The 25027-nt window shown below is 39.3% G+C and overlaps 2 protein-coding genes across 2 annotated transcripts in view; one reads left to right on the top strand and one right to left on the bottom strand.

The window, feature by feature from the left end:
* Positions 1 to 1234: 1234 nt before the first annotated feature.
* LOC131995008 (uncharacterized) overlaps positions 1235 to 25027 on the bottom strand; it is a 55434-nt gene continuing 31641 nt past the window's right edge. Inside the window, exons 2-3 of the mRNA XM_059362487.1 lie at positions 5171 to 5276; positions 1235 to 1598 (exon numbers count right to left, since the gene is read on the bottom strand). Coding sequence (XP_059218470.1) covers positions 1363 to 1598; positions 5171 to 5276 — 342 coding nt within the window. The 3' untranslated portion in view covers positions 1235 to 1362. The remainder of the gene's footprint in view (positions 1599 to 5170; positions 5277 to 25027) is intronic.
* Positions 21223 to 25027, top strand: part of LOC106089027 (mucin-2) — a 46885-nt gene continuing 43080 nt past the window's right edge. The window contains exons 1-2 of the mRNA XM_059362486.1: positions 21223 to 21309; positions 22171 to 22298. Coding sequence (XP_059218469.1) covers positions 22259 to 22298 — 40 coding nt within the window. The 5' untranslated portion in view covers positions 21223 to 21309; positions 22171 to 22258. The remainder of the gene's footprint in view (positions 21310 to 22170; positions 22299 to 25027) is intronic.

Genomic DNA, 25027 nt, shown 5'->3' with positions numbered 1-25027 from the left:
CATATATTCGAATATGATCCGATCTGGACCACATTTAACAAGAATTGGTAGGAGTCTACCGTGCCCAATTTCATCGAAATCGGATGAAAAATGCTCCAGCATAAAGTCAGATAAAGTGATGCCAGGTATGCTCCACCGTCTCCCTGTCTCATCACTACGTTGACAATTTTAATTTAAATTTTTATGAAAAATTACGCAGGTCCTCGCCGAATACCAGTGTTAGCATAGAATAATTGGTAGTTGATAAGGTTGAGTCCAGAAACTTTGTTCCGGGGCGTCCTGGGCAATCAGAGCGAGTGTAGCTGTGTGTGACTTAGTTTACCAATTTCATGCTGGGATCTAAAATACTAAATTTTTCTTTCTTATCTTTTCTCTTACCAGAAAAAATACTTTTTGCTTTTTGAAACGCTCTAATGTTGGGGCACGAAAGCAGGAGAAGATCAAAACACCGACGGAAATACAAAGTATATGAAAACGTCCTTATAGGAAATGCGATGGACTGGGAATGGTGTCACTACAACACCAAACGGTGACGAGCTATAGTATAGCTGACATGACACGGTGCGTGAATTTGGCTGTGGTTAGTCGGAGACTGAAACACCTTGTCTCCAGCTTTACTCCGGTGGATGAGAGGCTAGCCACAATCCGCATAAAAGCCAAATTCTTCAACATCAGCCTTATTTGTGCCCATGCCCCGACGGAAGACAAGGACGAGCAGACCAAAGATATTTTCTACGAACGCCTAGAGAAAGAATATGACCGCTGCCCCGCCTATGATATTTAAATCGTTCTGGGAGATTTTAATGCGAAGATAGGGAAGGTAGACATTTTTGATCCAACAGTCGGAAAGTTTAGCCTCCACGAGATAACATCCAGTAATGGGTTGAGGCTAATAGATTTCGCCGCGGCAAAAAACATGTTAGTTAGTAGCACACGATTTCAACATAAAAATTTTCACAAAGCCACATGGCTGTCACCCGATCAAAGCAAGAAGAACCAAATTGATCACTTTGTGATAGATGGAAGACATTCATCCAGCGTGTTAGATGTACGATCGATCCGTGGAGCGAATATAGATTCGAATCATTACCTTGTTACAGCAAAGGTTCGCATCCGTTTGAACATGGCGAGGAAAGTACGATCTGACACTGCACGGAAACTGGGCATTGAAAAGCTGCAAACGCAACAGATGGCAGCGGCATACTCCACTCGACTGACCCAACTGCTTGATGAAAGCACTCCTTGTTCGGATGATATAATGGTGCAGTAGCAAACTATCGCCCGCTCCATGGAAAATGCTGCAAAATCCGTACTTGGGTACCGGAAGCCTCCTCCAAGAAACCCATGGTACGACCAAGAGTGTCAAGATGCTACTGATGCCAAGAATGCAGCATATAGAGCAACCCTGCAATCCGTAGCAACGCGCCAGATGAAGGAGAGGTATCGGAAGAAAAGGGCAAAGGAGAAATCTTTATTCGGCAGAAAGAAAACACAAATGGAAAGACGTGAGTGTGAGCGAATTGGAGCTAGAATGAAATCCGGAAATTGTACCAATGAATAAAACATTAAACCGATGGGTTTGGTGATGGCACATCCTCCTGCAGAGACAAAGAAAAAAATCGGGTTACTGACACAGATATGGAAACAACATTTTATCCAACTGCTAGTGTCCGACGATGGCGGCGAAGGGGATACCGCAGAACCAATCAATGATGATGGTATAGAATGTTTACCTCCTAGTCAGAATTAGGTCCAAGTAACAGTGACCCGACTAAAGAACAACAAGGCAGCAGGAGCCGATGGGATACCCGCTGAACTATTTAAAACCGGAGTTGACACGCTGATAAGGCATATGCATCAGCTTATCTGCGCAATCTGGTTAAAATAACGCACACCCGATGATTTCAGCGTACTATGTCCCGTACACAAGAAAGGAGACAAGACAGAACGTGCCGACTACAGAGGAATAAATCTCCTCCTCATCGCATATAAGATACTCTCGAGCGTAATGTGTGATAGATTAAAACCTAAAGTCAATAAGATAATTGAGCCCTTTCAATGCGGCTTTAGACCTGGTAAATCCACCCTGGACCAGATATTCACACTGCGCTAAATCCTGGAAAACACCCGAGAAGGACAAATCAACACCTACCAACTCTTTGTTGACTACAAAGCCGCTTTCGATATCCCTTTACGTTCAAAGGTATTTCAAGCCATGTCTGAGTTTGGTATCCCTGCAAAACGAATAAGACTCTGCAGGATGACACTTGCTGATACGCGTTCCTCAGTAAGAATAGGAAAGAATCTCTCCGAACCATTTAATACCAAAAGAGGTTTCAGGAGGAGCAGACAGCCTATCGTGTGATCTCTTTAATATCCTGCTGGAGAAGATTATTTGCGATGCAGATGTGAATAGATATGATACACTTATCACCAGAGAACACATGGTAATTGCCTTTGCCGACGACATCGACATCATAGGTCGGTCACTGGAAGTAGTAACTGCAGCCTTTGAAAGAATCGAAAGAGAGTGAGTGAAACTGGGTGAGGCAGTAAATGGAGATAAGACGATATGGATGGTTTCAACTCCCATAAAGCCTTGTACAACCGACCAGATAAAGAAAATTGAAAAATTGGGAACCACAACTTTGAGACAGTCAGTAACTTTATGTACCTCGACACCGCCGTAAACGAAACGAATGACACCAGTTTTGAGATAAAGCGAAATATAATACTGGCAAACAGATGCTACTTTGGTTTAAGTAGGCAGTTTAGAAACAAGGCACGTCTCGACAGACGAAGATTTCAATATATTGGGTACCCCAAAAAGTAATTGAGGATTTTTCATAAAGTCGGCGTTGACAAATTTTTTCACAGCTTGTGACTCTGTAATTGCATTCTTTCTTCTGTCAGTTATCAGCTGTTACTTTTAGCTTGCTTTAGAAAAAAAGTGTAAAAAAAGTATATTTGATTAAAGTTCGTTCTAAGTTTTATTAAAAATGCATTTATTTCCTTTTAAAAAATCCGCAATTACTTTTTGGGCAACCCAATACATGACACTGATACTGCCCATGTTGTTATATGGTTCTGAGGCATGGGTACTTGTGAAAGCAGATGGGGCAGTGCTTGGAGTGTTTGAAAGAAATATTCTTCATAAAATATATGGACCAGTTTGCATTAATGGAGAATATAGACGGCGTATGAACAACGAGCTGTATGACGACGATAGCATAGTTACACGCATCAAAATACAACGGCTTCGGTTGGCTAGGTCCAAGCTCCAGCAAAAAAGGTTTTTGAAGACAAGCACGGTGGTACCAAAGACCAAAATCCCGATTGAAAGATCAAGTGGTGGGAGATTTTAGAATGAGCGCAGAAGGTCGAAGCGCTTGGAACTATTCTACGTTCGGCTAGTGGAACAAATGTTCAGTCATAGCCAATTAAAGGAAAATGAATGAAAATATCTCGAAACAAGTTCTATGAAATAGGAAAAGACGCACAAAAAATCAATTCGTCTGAGAATTTAATCTGAGTTCGGCAAATAGGCTAAAAGGTATATAAGCCACTAAATGAGTCAGTCTAATGGAATAGTGCTTTATGTTGTAATTACTCAACAATATCACAGTTAGTAGACAAATAACTAGCATTGACAACAAATAATATCTTAACTCGAAAATAGCTCAAACTTCTTAAGTAGGTTAAAAATAAATTCGAATCACTCCCTTCCACTTAAACATGGATATTTTGTAACTATGAGGTATTTCATGAAAACAATTTTTTTAAAATAAAAATTACCTTATTAGGTACCGCTTCGCATATTTTCTATTCTATAACATTTTTCATTTTCGAGACTATGGCAAATAAACACCGTTTAATTGTATTTAATGATTCCAAAACAAAAAGTCTTCTAAAAGAAAGAAAAATCCTAACATTTTTACTAAAATGACCTTATATAAGTCACTATAAATAATCCATCAAATGAAGAAAAAGAAAAAAAAAACAAAACAAATCATATACGGAAACTTGAGTGGTTTTCCAAAAAGCCAAAACAAAACAAGCTAATCAATAAACCAATCACGTCGTTATTTAAGCAGACATATTTGCTACAATTTCTGTCACAAATCAACAACACGCACTATTATTACCGCATCTAAAAAAAAAACCGCAAACAAACTAACAAAACACTCTACCAAAAGACTTCAAAGAGCAGAGCACAAAAAACTAGATAATTATTAAACAATAACTCGGAAATGCATCATGCCACTGCGCACACTAGGCGTTTGGGTAGGAACAAATGGATCATGTAATAGAAAATGAATCTGCAACACCAAAAACAAAACTGGATTGGCCATATGAACATACCTACCTGGTGTGTGACGGCATTTGGAGTAATTGTTAGATGACAAAGACGACAATAACAGACATTGGCGGCTTTTCTTAAAAAATGACAACCAAAGTAAAACTACCAATAACTCTGATAGACAGACAGACGGACGGACGGACACACCTGCAACACGCCAAGATGTGTAACCACCAACAATGACAATGATGCAGTTGTTGTTGTTATCATTATTAATCCAACAAAACATTCTCAAGCTTAATGAAAAAAAAAATACAAAAACAATAACAAGCTTGCAACAAAATTCTCAGACACCCTAGCACCTCCACATAGTGTTGTTGCCTTGTTGTTATGAGGCAAAAACCTAAAATTTTAAACTTATCGAGTCAACCAAAACATCATCGGCACTCAATGTGTGTTTGTTTACTCATGGCATGGCTTTACAAACGCGAAACGAAAGACTTAAGACACAAACTTTAAACAAATTTGCCAGCCAAAAAAGCTCTCGGCCTTAGTTTAATAAGCGGCAAAATGCGGGTGTGTTTGGTGTTCCCACACTCCTTACACACACAAACTAACACTGCCAGTCGGTCAGTCAACCAGACAGTCAGCTAGCTGAAGCTGAAGGCAACCAGCGGATCAGTCACATGTTGCAAAGCAAATACCTGAAATTCCCATAATCTAGGGTTGGTTACGCTGCTCGGGAGCGCATTGATACAGCCACAACTTAAAGCAGAGATGCTTGTTTTATATGGCATCATTGCAATGCAGGCAGTTCAGTTACCTGCTGCCACTAGTTTTGGCGTTTACTTAAAGCTAAGACACACTCACCTATATTTGCCACAAATGACAAGAGCCTCATTGACTGGAACATGAAATGCAGCCTCTTACTTTTGGCAAACAGTGATATAGTGGTCCGCAAAACAGGACAAGATGTCTGAAATGAAAAAAATTATAATTAAAAATAAATTTGGGTAACAGATAAAGCTGGGAGCTATATCAGGCTATAGACCGATTTGGACGGTAATTGGCACAGTTGTTGGCAGTCAAAACGGAACACTATGTGCAAAACTTCAGCCAAATCGGACAAAAATTGCGGGGCTCAAGAAGTCAAAACGTTAGATCGGTATATATGGGAGCTATATCAGGCTATTGACTTTTTTGGGCAGTACTCAACACAGTTGTTGAAAGTCAGACCAGAACACTATCTGCAAAATTTCAGCCAAATCGATTGAAAATTGCGGTGTCCAGGGGTTCAAGAAGTCAAATCGTTAGATCGGTTTATATGGGAGCTATATCTAAATCTGAACCGATATGGCCCATTTGCAATCTCTAACGACCTACATCAATATTAAGTATCTGTGCAAAATATCAAGTGGCAAGCTTTATGCGTTCGACCGCTATCCTGATTTCGACAGACGGACGGACATGGCTAAATCGACTCAGAATGTCGAGACGATCCAGAATATATATACTTTATGGGGTCTCAGATTAATATTTCGAGGTGTTACAAACGGAATGACTAGATTAGTATACCCCCATCCTATGGTGGTGGGTATAAAAATATTGTAGAATAAAATAAAACAGAAATATCTAAACGCGTGCTAAGTTCAGCTGAGTCAAATCTTATATATCCTGCACCCTGTATTGCACTTGTCAAGATCTTTGGACGGTTTCTCCTTATAGAATGAAACTAAAAGAGGACAACAAAATGTCACACCAAGAAATCCCCATGATTATTTTCTACCCTCCAAAAGATCTTAATATTGGAACATCAGGCAGTGCAGTGACAGGAAACCCAATGAAGCCTAACGAACAAGAAGACGATAGACAGCGGAAGAAAATCGAAAAGAAAAACTAGTAAATATCTCTTTGAAATTTAGGATGATTAGAGCTGAGGTGTTAGCGAGAGAGTGTGCAAAAATTGAAGTTCTTAGGTTGTCCGATCGCCTTTTGGCAGACCCCAAAATTGGTCTCCTCGATGTTTCCAAAATTGTTTGGGGCTGCCAAATCATCGTTTGTGGTCCGATTTCTAAAAAAATGCCGCTTAAGACTTATATTATCTCGTCTTTTTTCGGGGATATTCGACTTTTAATTTTAATACCCTCCACCATAGGATGGGGGTATACTAATTTCGTCATTCTGTTTGTAACTATTCGAAATATTCGTCTGAGACCCCATAAAGTACATATATTCTTGATCGTCGCGACATTTTATGTCGATCTAGCCATGTCCGTCCGTCTGTCCGTCTGTCCGTCCGTCCGTCCGTCTGTCTGTCGAAAGCACGCTAACTTCCAAAGGAGTAAAGCTAGCCGCTTGAAATTTTGCACAAATACTTCTTATTAGTGTAGGTCGGTTGGTATTGTAAATGGGCCATATCGGTCCATGTTTTGATATAGCTGCCATATAAACCGATCTTGGGTCTTGACTTCTTGAGCTTCTAGAGCGCGCAATTCTTATCCGATTGGAATGAAATTTTGCACGGCGTGTTTTGTTACGATATCCAACAATTGTGTAAAAACACACAATTGTAACAAAACACTTTATTATGATATCCAACAACTGTGCCAAGTATGGTTCAAATCGGTCCATAACCTCATATAGCTGCCATATAAACCGATCTTGGGTCTTGACTTCTTGAGCCTCTAGAGTGCGCAATTCTTATCTGATTGGAATGGAATTTTGCACGACGTGTTTTGTTACGATATCCAACAATTGTCCTAAGTATGGTATAAATCGGTCTATAACCTGATATAGCTGCCATATAAATCGATCTTGGGTCTTGACTTCTTGAGCTTTTAGAAGGCGCAATTCCTATCCGATTTGGCTGTAATTTTGCACGTGGTATTTTTTGCGAAGTATGGTTCAAATCGGTTCATAACCTGATATAGCTGCCATATAAACCGATCTGGGATTTTGAGTTCTTGAGCCTCTAGAGGGCGCAATTCTCATCCGATTTGGCACAAATTTTGTACAACGGCTTCTCCCACGGCATCCAATATACGTGTACAATATGGTCTGAATCGATCTATAGCTTGACACAGCTCCCATATAAACCGATCTCCCGATTTTGCTTCTTGAGCCCCGAATCGGACTATAACTTGATATAGCTCTACCTCCGTCCATATTCATTATTCTTAGTTTGCCTCAAAAGAGATACTGCGCAAAGAACTCGACAGATGCGATCCATGGTGGAGGGTATATAAGATTCGGCCCGGCTAAACTTAGCACACTTTTACTTGTTTTGTTTTGCAATATTGATCGAGACCTAGTTCGTGTTTGCAATTTACGAAAGTATTTGTGGTTGGATTATCATTTTTATGCGTGATTTCGATTTTCTCCAACTGTGCGACGATGAGACCAACACCCACTCCCATTTACTCAAGATTTGGAGGACTAGGATATACAAAGATCCTAATATTGGCACATCAGGCAGAGTTGGGACAGGAACCTCAATGCAGCCTGAAGAAAAGGGAGCAGGCGATCCTCCATTTATTGGAAGTCCTGATTTAGGTCATCTAAATAAATCTCTACCGGAGCGAGACAATAATACATGCTCTTATGGAGGAAATCAGAAAGGGCAAGATTCATATTAGCTTAATTCAAAAGCTATGGACGACCCGGAACAAAGTTTCTGGACTGAACCATATCAACCACCAATTATTTTATGCTAACGCTGGTACTCGACCGAGGACCGAGGATATAGAGGCTCTATTAGGTTATGGACTGATTTAGACCATACTTCGCACAGTTGTTAGAAGTCCTCTACGATATGTGCAAAATTTCAGCCAAATCGGATAAGAACTGCGCCCTCTAGAAGCTCAAGAAGTCTAATCGGGAGATCGGTTTATACGATAGCTATATGCAGTTTTGAACCGATTTGAACCATACTTAATACTGTTGTTGGAAGTGACACCAAAACACCACGTGCGTAATTTCACCCACAACGGAAAATAATTGCGCCCTCTAGAAGCTCAACAGGATCGGTTTATATAGCAGCTATATCAAAACATAAATCCATTTGGCCCATTTACAATCCGACCTACATTAAAAAGAAATATTTGGGAAAAATTTCAAGCGCCCAGCTTTACTCCTTCAAAAGTTAGCGTGCTTTCGACAGACAGACAGACGGATAGACGAACGGACTTTGCTAGATCGACTTAAAATGTCATGACGATATAGATTATATATATTTTATGGGGTCTTGGACGCATATTTCGAGGTGTTACAAATGGAATGACGAAATCAGAACACTCCCATCCATATGGTGAAGTGTATAATAACGAAAAACCTTTATTACATTTCTACAAAAAAAGAAAAAAATATTAAAAAAAAACAAGTAAAAGCGAACTTAGTTCGGCCGGGACGAATCTTGGGAATCCACCACCATAGATTCTGCTAAATAATCATAATTCTATTCTACATACCAAACTTCTGTCAAACAAGCAAAAATTTAAGCTTCTAGAAACCGAACAAGAATGGTCGAGAGACCGGTTTACATCGGAGCTATATAAGGCTAATGACTGATTTTGGCCATATTTGGTACAGTTGTAAGATGTCGTAACAGAACATCACATGCTAAATGTCAGCCACATCGAACAAAAACTGCGGCTTGCAAGGGCTCAACAAGTAATAACGGGCGATCGGTTCATATGCAAGCTATATCAGGTTATAGACCGATTTGGACCGTACTTGGCACAGTGGTTGAAAGTCATAGCTAAACACTATCTGCAAAATTTTAGACAAATCGGAGAAAAACTGCGGTTTCCAGGGGCTTAAGAAGTCAAATAGGAGATCGGGAGCTATATCAGGTTAATAACCGATTTTGAAATTATAACAGAACACTACATGCAAAATTTCATCCAAATCGGACAAAATTTGCGGCTTCCAGGTGCTCAAGAAGTCAAATCGAGAGATCGGTTTATATGGGAGCTATACCAGGTTATAGATCGATTTGGACCGTACTGTATACAGTTGTTGGAAGTCATAACAGATCAAAATCGGACAAAAATTGCGGCTTGTAAGGGCTCAAGAAGTCAAATCGGGAGATCGGTTTGCAATCCCCAACGACATACATCAATATTAAGTATATATGGAAAATTTCAAGCGGCTAGCTTTACGCGTTCGACCGCTATCGTGATTTCGACAGACGGACGGACGGACATGGCTGCTAGATCGACTCAGAATGTCGACGATCAAGAATATATATACGTAATGGGGTCCTTGATCTATATTTCGAGCTATTATAAACGGAATGACTAGAGTAGGATATAAAAAAAAAATAAAAAATTGCAAATTATACGATCACTTACCCCTCTTTCAGATGTAGACACATCAAAAAAAGAGTTCGATTCTGACTATTGTTTAAGAATTTACGACTTTTTATACCCACCACCCTAGAATGGAGGTATAATTATTTCATCATTCTGTTTTAAAACTCCTCGAAATGTTCGTCTAAGACTCCATAAAGGATATATAACTTATGAAGAAGTAAAGCTGGCGCTTGAAATTTTGCACAAATACTTCTTATTAGTTTAGGTCGTTTGGGATCGATTTTTATGGGAGCTATATCTGGTTATTAATCGATTCAGGCCATTCTTGGAACAGTTGTTGGAAGTCATAGCAAAACAACATATGCAAAATTGCAACCAAATTGGATGAGAATTGCGCTCTCTAGAAGCCCAAGAAATCTAATCGGTTTATATGGCGGCTATATCAGGTTATGGACTGATTTAGGCCATACTTGGCACAGTTTAGCTAAATCGGAAAAGAAGTCAAGACCCAAAATCGGTTTATATGGCAGCTATAAAAGTTTATGAGCTGATTTAGACCATACTTGGCACAATTGTTGGAAGTGATACCACGTGCAAAATTTCAGCCAAATCGGATAAGAATTGTGCTCTCTAGAAGCCCGAGAAATCTAATCGGGAGATCGGTTTATATGGCGGCTATATCACGTTATGGGCAGATTTAGACCATACTTGGCACAGTTCTTGGAAGTGATACCAAGTGCAAAATTTCAGCCAAATCGGAAAAGAACTGCGCTCTCTAGAAGCTCAAGAATTCTAATCGGGAGATCGATGTATATGGTAGCTATATCAGGTAATGAACCAATTTCAACCATACTTAGAACAATTGTTGCAAATCATAACAAAACACGACGTGCAAAATTTCAGCCAAATCAGATAAGAATTGCGACATCTAGTGGCCCAAAACAAGGAACGATAAGGCCCATTTACAATCCCAACCGACCTATACTAATAAGAAGTATTTGTGCAAAATTTTAAGTTCGTAGCTTTTCTCCTTTGAAAGTTTGCGAGCTTTCGACAGACGGAAGGACATGGCTAGATCGACTAAAAATGTCAAGACGATCAAGAATATATATAAGGGCGGGTCGATTTTTTTTTAACTCAACTCACTTTACTTTCATTGTCAAACATCTTCAGTTTGGTTTATAATTTAATCATGAATCGACTTACAAACGAACAACGCTTGCAAATTATGTGCTCTGTTTCTTACATTTTAACGGCGAAGCTCATCTTTAGCTAAATGGGTAGGTAAATAAGCATAATTGTCGATTTTGGAGTGAAGATCAGCCAAGTGCTACCATTGCATCAAGAAAAAGTTACAGTTTGTTGCGGTTTATGGGCTGGTGGCAACATTGGACCGTACTTCTTCAAAGATGATGCGAATCGTAATGAAACTGTGAATGGTTAGCAATATCGTGTGTTGATATCCAATTTTTTCGCCCAAAATGCAAGAGCTTGACTTGCATGACATATGATTTGAACAAGACGGTGTCACTTGGCACACAGCACGCGTAACAATGGACTTATTGAGAAGCGAGTTAGGTTAACATTTTAATTCACGTTCGGGACCGGTTAATTGGCCACCTAGATCGTGCGATTTAACGCCTTTAAACTATTTTTTGTGGGGCTATGTTTCTTTTTTTGCCACTTGAACTGGGTTAAGCTTTCGTAGTCTTTGGTGTATGACCGAAAAAATATCTGTAAGCAAGTCTCTAAAGGCGATCTTACATAGATTGAGTAAGACTTCCTAGGATCAGGTGAGGTTGGAAAGAGGGTGCGCCTATTAATCCGCCCCATGCCACTATGGACATACACCTAAGCCAGTAATCGGTTTGTTGTGCGTTCAAATACTAAAAAGTAACATCGAAACAGAAATCAAAGTCAGGTATTTCGTGCTTCTAACAAAATCATTAATAGTTTTCTATTCCACTCCACTTTGTTCGGTTCAAGTCTGATATTGTCTCACCACCTAAGGGTCGATGTCTGAAGTGCCGGAAATGCTCTAACGCACAATGGGTTAGAATTAAAATTTGCCGTTTGAGAACGGTTGGAGATATCCTTTTGAAATTTTAAATTGTTAAAGCGAAGTGGTAAACGAGATCATGTGCAAAATTTTAAGGCCCTAGGTGGTTTGGGCGCCTTTTACCAAGGTCCTTAAATTTGTCACTTCGAAATTTCGAAATTTTGTTCGGGCTTTTAAAACTTCATTTGTGGTCCGATTTTCAAAAATCCGCACCAAAAGATTGCTTGATACCCGAGACCGGAAAGACATTCGGTCTAAGGTTTGTTTGGATTTAGGTTAGTTTATGTTAGGTTGAAAAGAGGGTGCTATTATTAATCGGCCCCATGCCACTATGGACATACACCTAAGCCAGTAATCGGTTTGTTGTGGGCTCTAAAAACTAAAAAATTAACCTCGAAAAAGAATGTTTTTAGTTAGGAATTTCGTGCTACTTACAAAATCCTTAATAGTTTTCCATACCACTCCCCTAAGTTGGCTCATGTCTAGTATTGTGTCCTCACCTAAATACCGGTGTCCTTAAGCCGCGAAAGCCGGGCAATGACATAGAAAATGGTCCAACTTCTCATCATATTCCCCACGTGCCTTATACATGCTATCACCGGTTTAGCCTAAGTGATCTTATAGTCATATGTGTCCCGTTATGATACCAAAATCGATACTGACCTCCTTTTTACTTCCTTTCAGTAATAGCCTCGTCCTCTCACGAACCGGAGCACCCCATAGGATTTTAATCGTCCTAACGACCGTTTCGCTGTTCCACAGGGTTACATGCACATTCGTTACCCATGCCCTTAAGTTGAATTGTGTTGACCCGAAAGGCTTCGAGTTAGCCAAATTAATTGACGGCAGTCTGCTCTTAAATTTCCCCTTTCTCCTCTATTCCCAGCACCCAAACAATACATATCGGGACATCCTCAGAGAATGCGTTAATCTCCTTCTTAAATTCCAAGACTGTTCGTGACTTTACCGTCTTGGTTGCTATTGCCTTGATGGCCAGTTTACTGTCCCTAAAGATTAGCACACTCGATGTCCATGCGTTAACACCACACCATCTCACGCATTCTGTAATCGCCCGAATCTCCGCCCTCAGGACTGTATTATAGTCAAGCAGTCGAAAACAGTTCTCAATCCATGGGTTCTCAATGTAGACCCAATGCCCACACTGGCTTATAGCTTTGATCTATCTGTGCAGCATGATATCGCAGATGGCAATACCAGAGTTCCTCAAATCCAAGACTATGCCGCTGGCAGCTGTGTTTCGCACTCGACCTCAAGTGTCGTCTCAGGTATCCGATAGAAAATCTCTTCTAACCAATCCAAATTTCCTATCGTCGATTCGATTATACCGCGATGATGTGACCTGCTCCTATCCTCTACACATTCTCCCATCGCTTTAAGGTTCTTGGCCACAGTGGCTGACTCACACTTAATCTGTATGCCTATGGGCCGGATATCTAGAATAATCTCCAGTGCTCTAGTGGTCGTGGTTCTCATGGCTCCACCTATACCATAACAACCTGTTCTCTGAACCTGTTGTATGATCCTTATGTTTCACTTTTTCTCCATCGCAGTCCACTAAACTACTAAGGCGTAAGTTAGTATTGGTTTAATCACGCTCCTGTAGAGCCAGTGGACTATCCTTGGATTCAGGCCCCATTTCGAGCCTACGGTCCCTCTACATAGCGCCCAACATCTGTGAGCCTTCTCAGTACGCTGCTGAATGTGACACTTCAAATTCAGTTTCCTGTCCAAGATCACTCCTAAGTATTTGACCTTTTCAAATCTCGAAATCGTTCATCTTCATCTTCCTCATGAACAGGCAGATTTCAGTCTTCTCTGGGTTAACATTGAGACCTCTGGGTCTAGTGCAGACACATGCCATCTGCAAGACCCTTTTGGCCCTTCCACATATCTGACTTGAGTCCTTACCCCTTAGAAGTATTATAACATCGTCTGGAAAGTAGGTGGGTTGAAATACCTCCTCTGGACTGGATAGGTTATTTATGCGGTCACTCACGGTGGTGGCAATAAAATGGCCCCTTGTTGCACTTTCTCCCTTATATTTATGTCATTGAACTCACAATTTATCTATCTGGTTCCTTAGCATATGGTTTATCTGGCACTGGCCTAAGAATTGGATCAATTTTTCAATCTTTTCATCAAAAAATTGCAAAATTGCTTCGAGTTCTCTAAACGCAGAGCCATATGTGGGCAGCATTAATTAGTAAGGGGATAACCACTGCTGAAAATTTTTCTGATGTTCGCGCCGGGATTTGAACCTAAGCGTTCGGCATAATAGGAGGATATGCTAACCTCTGCACATACAAACATACCTCTGCACATACACATACAAGATATGTGTTGTAATAGTTGTAGCCTACACAGCCAATTTACAAAAAAATGTCGATTTAAAACCCATATTTATCCAAAATGGTTGTTGTAGGCATTTATGTTTAATTCGGGCAATGTAATTTTTTTGTCTTTTGAGGACAATTTTATCTGCAAATTTCAAAAATTGAAAAAAATTGTCAGAAAACTTCATATACGTTCGTAAATTACAAAATAAAAGTCGGCCAAATTCGAAAAAAAAAATTAAAAGTCGAAAAACCAGAGACCAGAATTTGTAAGGATTTTCTAGCATTATCCAGCACTTGGAATTTTGGAAATCGCACCATAAATGAAGATTTGGCAGCCCGTCACAGGTTTTTTAAATGACGAGGTGACTAAGTTTATGAACCTGTCAAGAGGCGCCCATACCACCAAGGGCCTACGAATATTGCGTATGATCACGTTAACACCACAACTCTTACCATTTAAATTTTCAAAGCTATATCTCTACCCGTTCTCAAACGGCAGATTTTTATACCCTCCACCATAAGATGGGGGGTATACTAATTTCGTCATTCTGATTGTAACTACTCGAAATATTCGTCTGAGACCCCATAAAGTATATATATTCTTGATCGTCGTGAAATTTTATGTCGATCTAGCCATGTCCGTCCGTCTGTCTGTCGACAGCACGCTAACTTCCGAAGGAGTAAAGCTAGCCACTTGAAATTTTGCACAAATACTTCTTATTAGTGTAGGTCGGTTGGTATTGTAAATGGGCCATATCGGTCCATGTTTTGATATAGCTGCCATATAAACCGATCTTGGGTCTTGACTTCTTGAGCCTCTAGAGTGCGCAATTCTTATCCGATTGGAATGAAATTTTGCACGACGTGTTTCGTTACGATATCCAACAACTGTGCCAAGTATGGTTCAAATCGGTTTATAACCTGATATAGCTGCCATATAAACCTATCTTGGGTCTTGACTTCTTGAGCCTCTAGAGTGCGCAATTCTTATCCGATTGGAATGAAATTTTGCACGACGTGTGTCGTTACGATATCCAACAACTGTGCCAAGTATGGTTCAAATCGGTCCATAACCTTATATAGCTGCCATATAAACCGATCTTGGGTCTTGACTTCTTGAGCCTCTAGAGGGCGAAATTCTTATCCAATTTGAATGAATTTTGGCACGTAGTATTTTGTGTCAAATATGGTTCAAATCGGTTCATAACCTGATATAGCTGTCATATAAACAGATCTGGGGACTTGACTTCTTGAGCTTCTAGAGGGCTCAATTTCTATCCGATTTGGCTGAAATTTCGCAAGACGTTTTTTATTGTTACTTTCAACAACTATGTCAAATAAAGTACAAGTCGGTTCATAACCTGATATAGCTGCCATATAAACCGATCTGGGATCTTGACTTCTTGAGCCTCTAGAGTTCGCAATTATTATCCGATTTGCCTGAAATTTTGTACGACGGATTCTTTCATGACCATTAACATACGTGTTTATTATGGTCTGAATCGGTCTATAGGCCGAAACAGCTCCCATATAAATCGATCTCTCTATTTTACTTCTTGAGCCCACAAAGGGCGCAATTCTTATTCGAATTGGCTGACATTTTCACAGGTCTCCAACACATAATTTAATTGTGGTCCAAACCGGACCATATCTTGATACCGCTCTAATAGCAGAGCAAATCTTTTCTTATATCCTTTTGTTTTCCTAAGAAGAGATGCCGGGAAAAGAACTCGACAAATGCGATCCATGGTGGAGGGTATATTAGATTCGGCCCGGCCGTACTTAACACACTTTTACTTGTTTACTAATTTTTTCGATTTTTCTTATCATCTTCCCCACGTGCCCTACACATGATATCACTTGCCGCATCTGTTCTGTCTATGTGCGCTGGTAGTATCCCGTTATGATACCGAAAGCTCTATCGATCTCCATTCATATTGCTTTCTTTAAGTAAAAGTCTTGTCTTCTCACTATCCGGATCCGTTGTCCTACCGAACATTTCACTGTTCCTGCGAGTTTGTCGCCTACGTCATTTACTCGGACTGCGTCGCCCCAAAAGGCTTCGGATTACCCAAGTTTTTCGAAGTCCTCTGGCGTTCACGGCCAAATCGTGGAGTGGTGCTAAGGTCAGTCAATTGGAAACAGTTTCCAATGTAGGTCCCCAGGCCCACAGAGTCCTCTTGCTTTGATGAATCCGTATAACATGAACTACCAGATGACAATACCAGTCAGTCATTCCAAGACTTTGCGTGGCAGCAGTGCCTCGCATTCGATCTCAAATGTCGTCTCAGGTATCCCATCCGAAACCGCTTCCATTTCTTCAATGTTTCCTATCGTCGCATCGGTTGTACCTCGATTCGAATTGTACTTTCTTGCTAACTTACTTACTGTAGTCCTTTATAGGTAACACATTTTCTTACAAATTTAAAAATTAAAACAAAATCATAAATATGGGTCAATCATTCGTACCACTGTCCTCTGTATGATGTAAAGCATCCCCAAACAGACGTAATTTTTTGAAGATGCATTTTTTTCCACAGTTACACAAATGAAAGTAAATCTTTTCCAGACAATTTATCTATCCGTCCGCTTCGGTGTATTTGGTATTTTGCCGTGTGTTCCTGCCACATTCCCAGCCAAGAAATAACCATCCATCTAAGCATGTTCATCCATGGCAAGCGGCATGGTTAACTTTAGACGCTTGCCAACAACAACAACAGCAACGACAACAAACAAAAACATGCGCCAAACTGCAAACCAAACTTCGTCACCAAAGACATTTTCATTGTGGCCTCCAGGTTGAGTTTGGTCGCACTCATCATTCAAATACAAATAAACAAGCTACAGCCACTGCTGCCCTGTTGCTGTTGCTGCCATGAATTCCGTCCAAAGCTATTCGTCTCTTTTGCCAAAAACATTAAACTGAGCAACAACAACAATTTGGTGAACTAAGAAGAAAAGCTGAAAATCACTGCAGACTTTAGACCGGACAGACTAAATAGACACCCAGTTAGACGAGCAAACATCCAAAACAGAAAATGATGATGATCCCAGTTTGCCAAGCAACAAACAATTCGCAGTATACCAGCAACCATTAACCCAAGGCAGGCAATTCTCAGTTCTGTCAGCCAGTCTGCCAAGTTGACAGCCAGCTAGCCAGCATCTTCGTGGAGAGTATTATGGCATAACTTGCCATTTGCTTCGTGCTTGCAACGATGATGATGATGATGATGATGTAAGTTTCCATTTTGGCTTAAAGTACTACAATGTTGGTCTATATGCTGCTCAGCCATGTTGCAGGCGAATATATGTCAGTGTGTGAATTGCAGCGCAGAGACTCACCCTCTAATGAGAGGAAGATGGTGCATGGGTAGCGTGCATTTGAGTGTGTGAGTGTCTTTTCCACTTTGCTTGGTGATGATCTTTGAGAGGTTTGTTTAGCTTAAGGCTTGTCATGACAAGTTTTGATTAAAGTGTTGAGTTTTTCTGGAAGCTTTTGCGAAGGTGTTCAATAAATAATTATTCTCTCTTGTTACAGTGGGGCAAATGCAAGAAGCAAATGCGATGTAAGCGAAATTTTTAATTGCACTCTTATAGTAGGTTACGTTAGAGTGGCAGTCTATTTTCGAAACTTATTTAGACTATATTTTGTCGATAGTGATACAACAGCAGCGACAGACCATGACTCTAGTGGAGACAGAAACCCACGACCCTCGCACTGGTAATGCCAGTACGCTATCAACTCGGCTACGGCGATCTTTTTTCTTATAGAAACAAAAAACAAACGAGTAAAAGCGTGCCAAGTTCGGACGGGCCAAATATTGAGAACTCACCAAATTGGATTCTGCTAAAAATTTATACATCATTTTATTCTACACAACAAACTTCTGTCAAATTTGCAGAAATTGAAGCTTCTAGGAACCGAACAAGGATAATCGGGAGACCGGTTTATATGGGAGCTGTGTAGGTTATAGACTGATTTGGACCGTACTTGGCACAGATATTGGAAGTCATAAAAAACAACTTCTGAAAAATTTTAAACCAAATCGAATAAAAATTGTGGCTTCGGTGTATATGGGGGCTTTATCAGGTTATGGACCGATTTGGACGGTACTTGACACAAGTTATAACCAAACACTACATGCAAAATTTCAACCAAATCGGATAAAAATTGCGCCCACCCCTATAACCCACCAAATATATGTATAGACCAATCACGACAATATGGGATTCAAATGAAAGGTATTTATGGATGGCAAACTTATCCGATATACAATAGTGGGACCAAGTGTTTCGGGGACCACCGAACCTCCATAATACTCCTATATCGGACATATTTACCGACCATGGTAATATGGGTCTCAACTGAAAGGTATTTGAGAGTAGAGCACGAAATTGATAACCACTTTCGGGAGCAAGTTTCTGGGGTCTACCCTATCCCTAAAACACCCCCCAAATAGGACTTATTAACTGACCATGGCAATATGAGGCTCAAATAAACTGTATTTGAGTGTTGAATATGAATTTGATATTAAAATTTGGCAACAAGTATTTGGGGCTGTCCCTCCTCCAAAACACCCCCAAAATAGGAATAATTTACAATTGTAGCACTATGGGGCTCAAAGAAAGGTCCATGAAGTGGAGCACCAATCTGATATCAATATTCGGAAAAAGGGTCTATGGGCTTATCCTACCCCCTTAACACCCCCCAAATAGGACGGATTTACTGCCCTTTGCAATATGGGGTTCAAATAAAAGGTATTTTTAGAGTAGAACAGCAATCTTATATATATTTTCAAGGCCGAGTCATTGAGTGGCCGTCCATCCCCAAAACACCCCCAAACCAGACATATAGAAATATGTGAGGACGTCGAAGAAGAAAAGAATAGAGGTCAGAAGGAGTTCCAGTTAAGGTTCATATATGGCCCCCTTATAAACCTATTCCCCTGATTTGATGTCATGAGGCCCTAGAAGCCTCAATCATAGTCCGATTCGATTTCTTCTTGGGTTCTCAAAGATTAAGCCGGGCCGAACTTTACCCTTGTAACATGTTTATGTCCTCAGTTTAACACCTCGAAATATTCGTCTAAGACCCCATAAAGTATATATATTCTTGACCGTCATGGCTTTTAAAGTCAATCTAGCCAGGTCCGTCCGTCTGTCTGTCGAAAGCACACTAACTTTCGACGGAATAAAGTTAAGCGCTTGAAATTTTGCACAAATACTTCTTATTAGTGTGGGTCGGTTGGGATTGTAATTGGGCCACATCGGTCCATGTTTTGACATAGCTGCCATATAAACCGATCTTGCATATTGACTTCTAGAGGGCGCAATTATTATCCTATTTGACTGAAATTTTTCACGAGATGTTTTGATATAACTTCGAATAATTGTGCTAAGTATGGTCCACATCGGTCCATAACCTGATGCAGCTGCCATATAAACCGATTTCGGATCATGACATCTTGAGCCGCTAAAGGGCACAATTATAATCCGATTTGGCTGAAATTTTGCACGAAGTGTTTTGTTTTAACTTTCAACAACTGTGCTTAGTATGGTCCAAATCGGTCCATAACGTCAAATGGCTTCCATACAAAACGATCTCCCGATTATACTTCTTGAGCCTATAGAGGGCGCAGTTCTTATCCGAATTTGCTGAAATTTTGCACAATTATTGCCCCAATCAGTTAATAACATAGTATTTCTCCAATAGCATAGCAAATTTTATCCATTATCATTTGTTTCCCTATAAAGAAATATCGGGCAAAGAACATCACATCCATGGTATATAAGATTTGGCCCGGCCGAACTTAGCATGCATTTACTTGCTATACCCACCACCATAGGAAGGGGGGTGTACTACTCCAGTCATTCCGTTTGTAACACCTTGAAATATTGATCTAGGACCCCATAAAGTATATATATTCTTGATCGCCTCGAAATTCTGATTCGAACTACCCATTTCTGTCCGTCCGTCTGCCGAAACCACGATAGCGGTCGAACGCGTGCAGCTAGCAGCTTGAAATTTTACACAGATACTTTATATTGATGTAGGTCGTTGGGGATTGCAACTGGGCCATAACGGTTCAGATTTGGATATAGCTCCCATATAAACTGATCTCCCGATTTGATTTCTTGAGCCCCCGGAAGCTCCCATATAAATCGATCTCCCGATTAGACTTCTTGAGCCCTTACAAGCCTCGATTTTAATCCGATTTGGAAGAAATTTTGCATATTGTGTTCTGTTATGGCTCTCAACAATTGCGCCAAATACGGTCCAATTTGGTCTTTAACTAGATATAGCTCCCATATTTTAGCTGAATTCATGGTGGAGGGTATATAAGATTCGGCCCGGCCGAACTTAGCCCGCTTTTACTTGTTTTTTTAATGCACATTGAGCTAAGGAAAGTGTTTCTATAAGAACTACGTTCTGGCATGGGCTCGAAACTAACTTCGCAATACAGCCAGTTTGCCAGTCTACTCTAGATTCATATGACTCAAATTTTCTGTCTGCCACTACAGTCTACCCTACATTAATGAGAACAAACGATTTTTAACGTGTAGCATTTTCCAGAACATTACATCTCTTTCTCACCTCATAAGGAGATGTTTCAAACTCACCACACACATCATGTTAGAAGTCGTCTCTAACTAAATGTACTTTGTACGATTTCTTTCCATTAAAAATTGAGAGATAATCAAGGCAGCGCAACAAAAGCAACAGTAACATAACTAAAGTCACACATGCGCACATAGACAAAGCGTTGTCTTCAAACATAACAATGACAAACACGGTGTCTAAATTGGCGCTTGCACCAAGAGAAGATGTTAGAAGATCTTCAACGACACTTAATACGCGGAGACTATGCCCACAGACAATGACGACAAACTTAAGGTCTGACTATGCGCAAAAGTTTACGACTGAGCATCTGTTGAAGGCGCTGCAGCTTATGATTGCTTGCTGATTGCAATGGAGTTGGAGTGTGTGGTGTGTTTGCGATACGAACCGGTGTCGTTACCAAAGAAGAAGCGATCTTGTAAGTCCATGCTAGATGTTGCTGGCTATTGCTGCTGCCACTGCCAGCCATGTCGCTGGGGCCGGTAGCGCCAGCCAGATTGCTGCTGTTGCGTCTTCTGCTGCTGCCGCAACTGAGGATGATGATGATGGCGATGGGCTTTAGTGGTTTCCTTTTGATTTCAAAAGTTTATTTCGATTTGAAAACGTTAACTATAAGGTCGTGTCTCGCGCTTCACATATATCTAGTGCGTCTGGGAACGCGGGTAAAAAAAATTTTATTTCCTTTTTTTTTAATAAATTTTGTAATGAGTTGCTTAACAAAAAAAAAAAACACGCAACGCTCTTTATAAGTGAACTTAAAAAAAGTTTTTTATATAAAACACTTAAACGCTTCGTTTATCATTCTAAATGGTGTTGTTTGCACCTCTGATGGACTGAAATGGACTGACCTACCTTCACAGAAAAACAAAAGTGTTGTTGCTTCATTTCAGCATTTGAATGCGATTGAAGATTTGTGACGCCTTGCAGATTGCAGACGCAAAAGATGATGAAAACAAAAAAATACAAAAAAAAAACACCCAAACAGTTTGCATTTGAATAACCCCCACAAAAACAACAATAACAATGATTTGATTTCCACATGAGTGAATGCGTATGAAAAACGTTCATTTTGGAAAATATTTAAGAAAATCAAACCATAACAGCATAGTTACAAAAAACAACAAACAAAGTTTGGTTTGGAAAACTATTTAAATTGTTCTGCAATCAAAAAAATCTAAAAACAAAAGAGTTTAAAAAGTGGTGAATCTTAAAACAAACAAAAAATCAAAAACCAACTCAAAGTGTTTCCACACACAAGAAAAGTTTGTGACAACAGTTTTAACGCTCATAACACAAGACAACAACTTGATAACGCTTAACCACCATATCGAAACCACAAAATTGAGAAAAAATTACTGCTTGTATAATTGTGGAAAATTGCTAACGCCTCCAACTTTTCCGCTTTGGTGGAAAGCTAAAGAAGAGGTGTCCGGTGAAGGTCTTAACATTTGCCTTCATGATTGTGTTCGCCCCTAAAAAAAACGAAGTGCTTAATTGTGTCTTGTCTTTCATTTATTTTTCAGTGATTTGACATTAAACAAAAAACTCTACTTTTGCTTTGGATTACATACCATTTTCATATTTTGGATAACTCCGAAGTCAAAGTGCAACATGTTGAGGATTAATTTGTACATGGGCACTTTCATATGTGGTAAGTTATACAAAATTGTAAAAAATCAGATTTTTAGTTTTATGAAAATGAAATTGATAAAAAAAACACCATAATAATGTAACACAAACTCAGTTTTAAAAAAATTTTAAACAAAAGCTAAACTGAAAGTAAATTACAAAAAAAAAAAAAATAAATAAAAAAAAATTTAAAAATTTTCAAAGAAAAAAATATGAGAGGCAATTAAATAAAATTTAAAAAATACAATAAAATAATATAAAATAAAATAGAATAAAATAAAAAAGATAAAATAAAATAAAATAAAATAAAATAAAATAAAATAAAATAAAATAGAATAAAATAAAATAAAATAAAATAAAATAGAATAAAATAAAAAAGATAAAATAAAATAAAATAAAATAAAATAAAGCAAAATATAAAAACTAAAATAAAACAAAATAAAATAAAATAAAATAAAATAAAATAAAATAAAATAAAATAAAATAAAATAAAATAAAATAAAATAACATAAAATAAAATAAAAGAAATAAAATAAAATAAAATAAAATAAAATACAATAAAATAAAGCAAAATAAAAAAAATAAAATAAAATAAAATAAAATAAAATAAAGTAAAATAAAATAAAATAAAATAAAATAACATAGTATAAAACAAAATAAAATAAAATAATTATGACTCTGTAATTGCATTCTTTCTTCTGTCAGTTATCAGATGTTACTTTTAGCTTGCTTTAAAAAAAAGTGTAAAAAAGTATATTTGATTAAAGTTCATTCTAAGTTTTATTAAAAATGCATGTACTTTCTTTTAAAAAATCCGCAATTACTTTTTGGTTCTCATCTGAGGCTCACTGACAAGTGATCATTTTGTACGGCATTAACTTTTATATTTGTTGTTGTAGCCACATTTGTATGTGGAGGTAGCGATCCCCGTCAAGCGCCATAGATGAGCAAGCCCATTCTGGTTCATAGGACTGATCGCCGCGCGAACGCTGTTTATAAAAATATAGGGGCAATAACTCGGCTTGTCATATCGAGTATCACAGGCACTCGGTATTTAAGGTAGAGCCGGTGCCTTTCGGCCTCTTATTAAAACTCTTCATTTGATATCGCTGATAGTCCGCGACTGCAATTGCAGCTACTCCGTGTTCGAAGCATTCCACTAAACGCAACCTTTGGACGTACTCCCAGCTGAGCTTTTCGTGATTATGATGAACACCACACAAACCCAAGCTCATAGTTCCAACCTGCGTGGTGCTCAAGCAAAGATCCCACGATAGGTTTTGCAAGGATACCAATCTCAGATTTGGCTTCAAAGGACTGTTAGAAGGAGCCATATAACCTACAATCTGTCATTCCAAATATTTTATTAGAGACCAGTGTAGTGGGCATATTTGGTGGGTGGAGGTGGAAGATCTAATGTTCAGTTATCTCCTTTACTTTATATCGCTGTGTCTTACACAAACGCTAGATATCATTTTCTATGATATGGGAAGAATAATTAGTATTAGGCACAATTATTAGTAAATTAGTCGTGTTACTGCTGTTCCCATGTAATTTTGGTTTTACGCTATTCACTCAGTACCAAAGTTAGGAATTGGTTATGGGGTATCTCCTTCACCGCTATTATGACCTGCTAAGATTTATAAAAAAGTGGTCTCTTCATGCACTGATGACGTTTATTGTATAAGTTACGAACTTTCCATATTTACCTTTACACGAGGATCCGTCAATCTGATGATTTTATGCCTGACTCTTGATTGTATTGTCCGATTTTGATGAAATTTGATATATTCATTATTTAGAGCATTAATATTGACGTAGTAATTTTTTTAATTTTCCATTTTTTTAAATTAATGTTAGCTTAGGTTGAAAAGAGGGTGCGGATATTTATCCGCCCCGTGCCACTTTGGAGATACACCTAAGCCAATAATCGGCTTGCTTAGCGGTCTAAATACTAAAAAGTAACCTCTAAAAAGAAAATATAAGTTAGGAATTCCGTGCTACTTACAAACTTCTTGTTTTCCATGGCACGACCCTAAGTTGGTTAATGTCTGATATTGTGTCCCCAGTCTAAGTGCCGGTGTCTGTTAGCCGCGAAAGGCGAACAATGCCGTAGGAAATGCTCCAACGTCTCACCATCTTCCCTGCATGCCGTACACAAGCTACCACTTACCGCACCGATTTTAAGCTGCTAGTACTTTGTTCCGTTATGATACCGAAAGCTATGCTGACTTACTTAATACTTCCTTTCAGTAATAGCCTCGCCTTCGGATATCCCCCTAGCATATTCGCCGTCCTACCGACTGGATGTTCTACAAGGTTACATGCGCATTCGTCGCCCACGTCCTTAACTTGGACTGCGTCGACCCGAAAGGCTTCGGGTAAAGCAAGTTTATTTACGGCAGTCCTCTGGCCTTCACCACCAAATCGTCTGCCCTTATTCCCCCCTTACTCCGTTATGGCACGGCACCTAAACGATGCGGATTATGCCATCCTCAGAGAGGGCGTTAACCTCCTTCTTAGACTGCAAGACTGTTCGTGATCTTACCGTCATGGTTGTTATTACCCAGATGGCCAGGTTGCTGTCCGTAAAGATGTTCATATACGACGTACCCGCGTGAACAACACACCACCTCACGCATTTCGAGATCACCCGAATCTCTGCGGGCAGGACCGTATTATGGTCAAGCAGGCTAAAATAGATTTCAGTCCCTGGGTTTTCAGTGTAGACCCCCGGACCTACTATTTTCT

Source organism: Stomoxys calcitrans, chromosome 2 (genome assembly GCF_963082655.1).
Source record: "Stomoxys calcitrans chromosome 2, idStoCalc2.1, whole genome shotgun sequence".
Lineage (NCBI taxonomy): Eukaryota > Metazoa > Arthropoda > Insecta > Diptera > Muscidae > Stomoxys > Stomoxys calcitrans.
The sequence above is the reverse complement of the archived record's forward strand: the minus strand, read 5'-3'. Positions and strand labels throughout refer to the sequence as shown.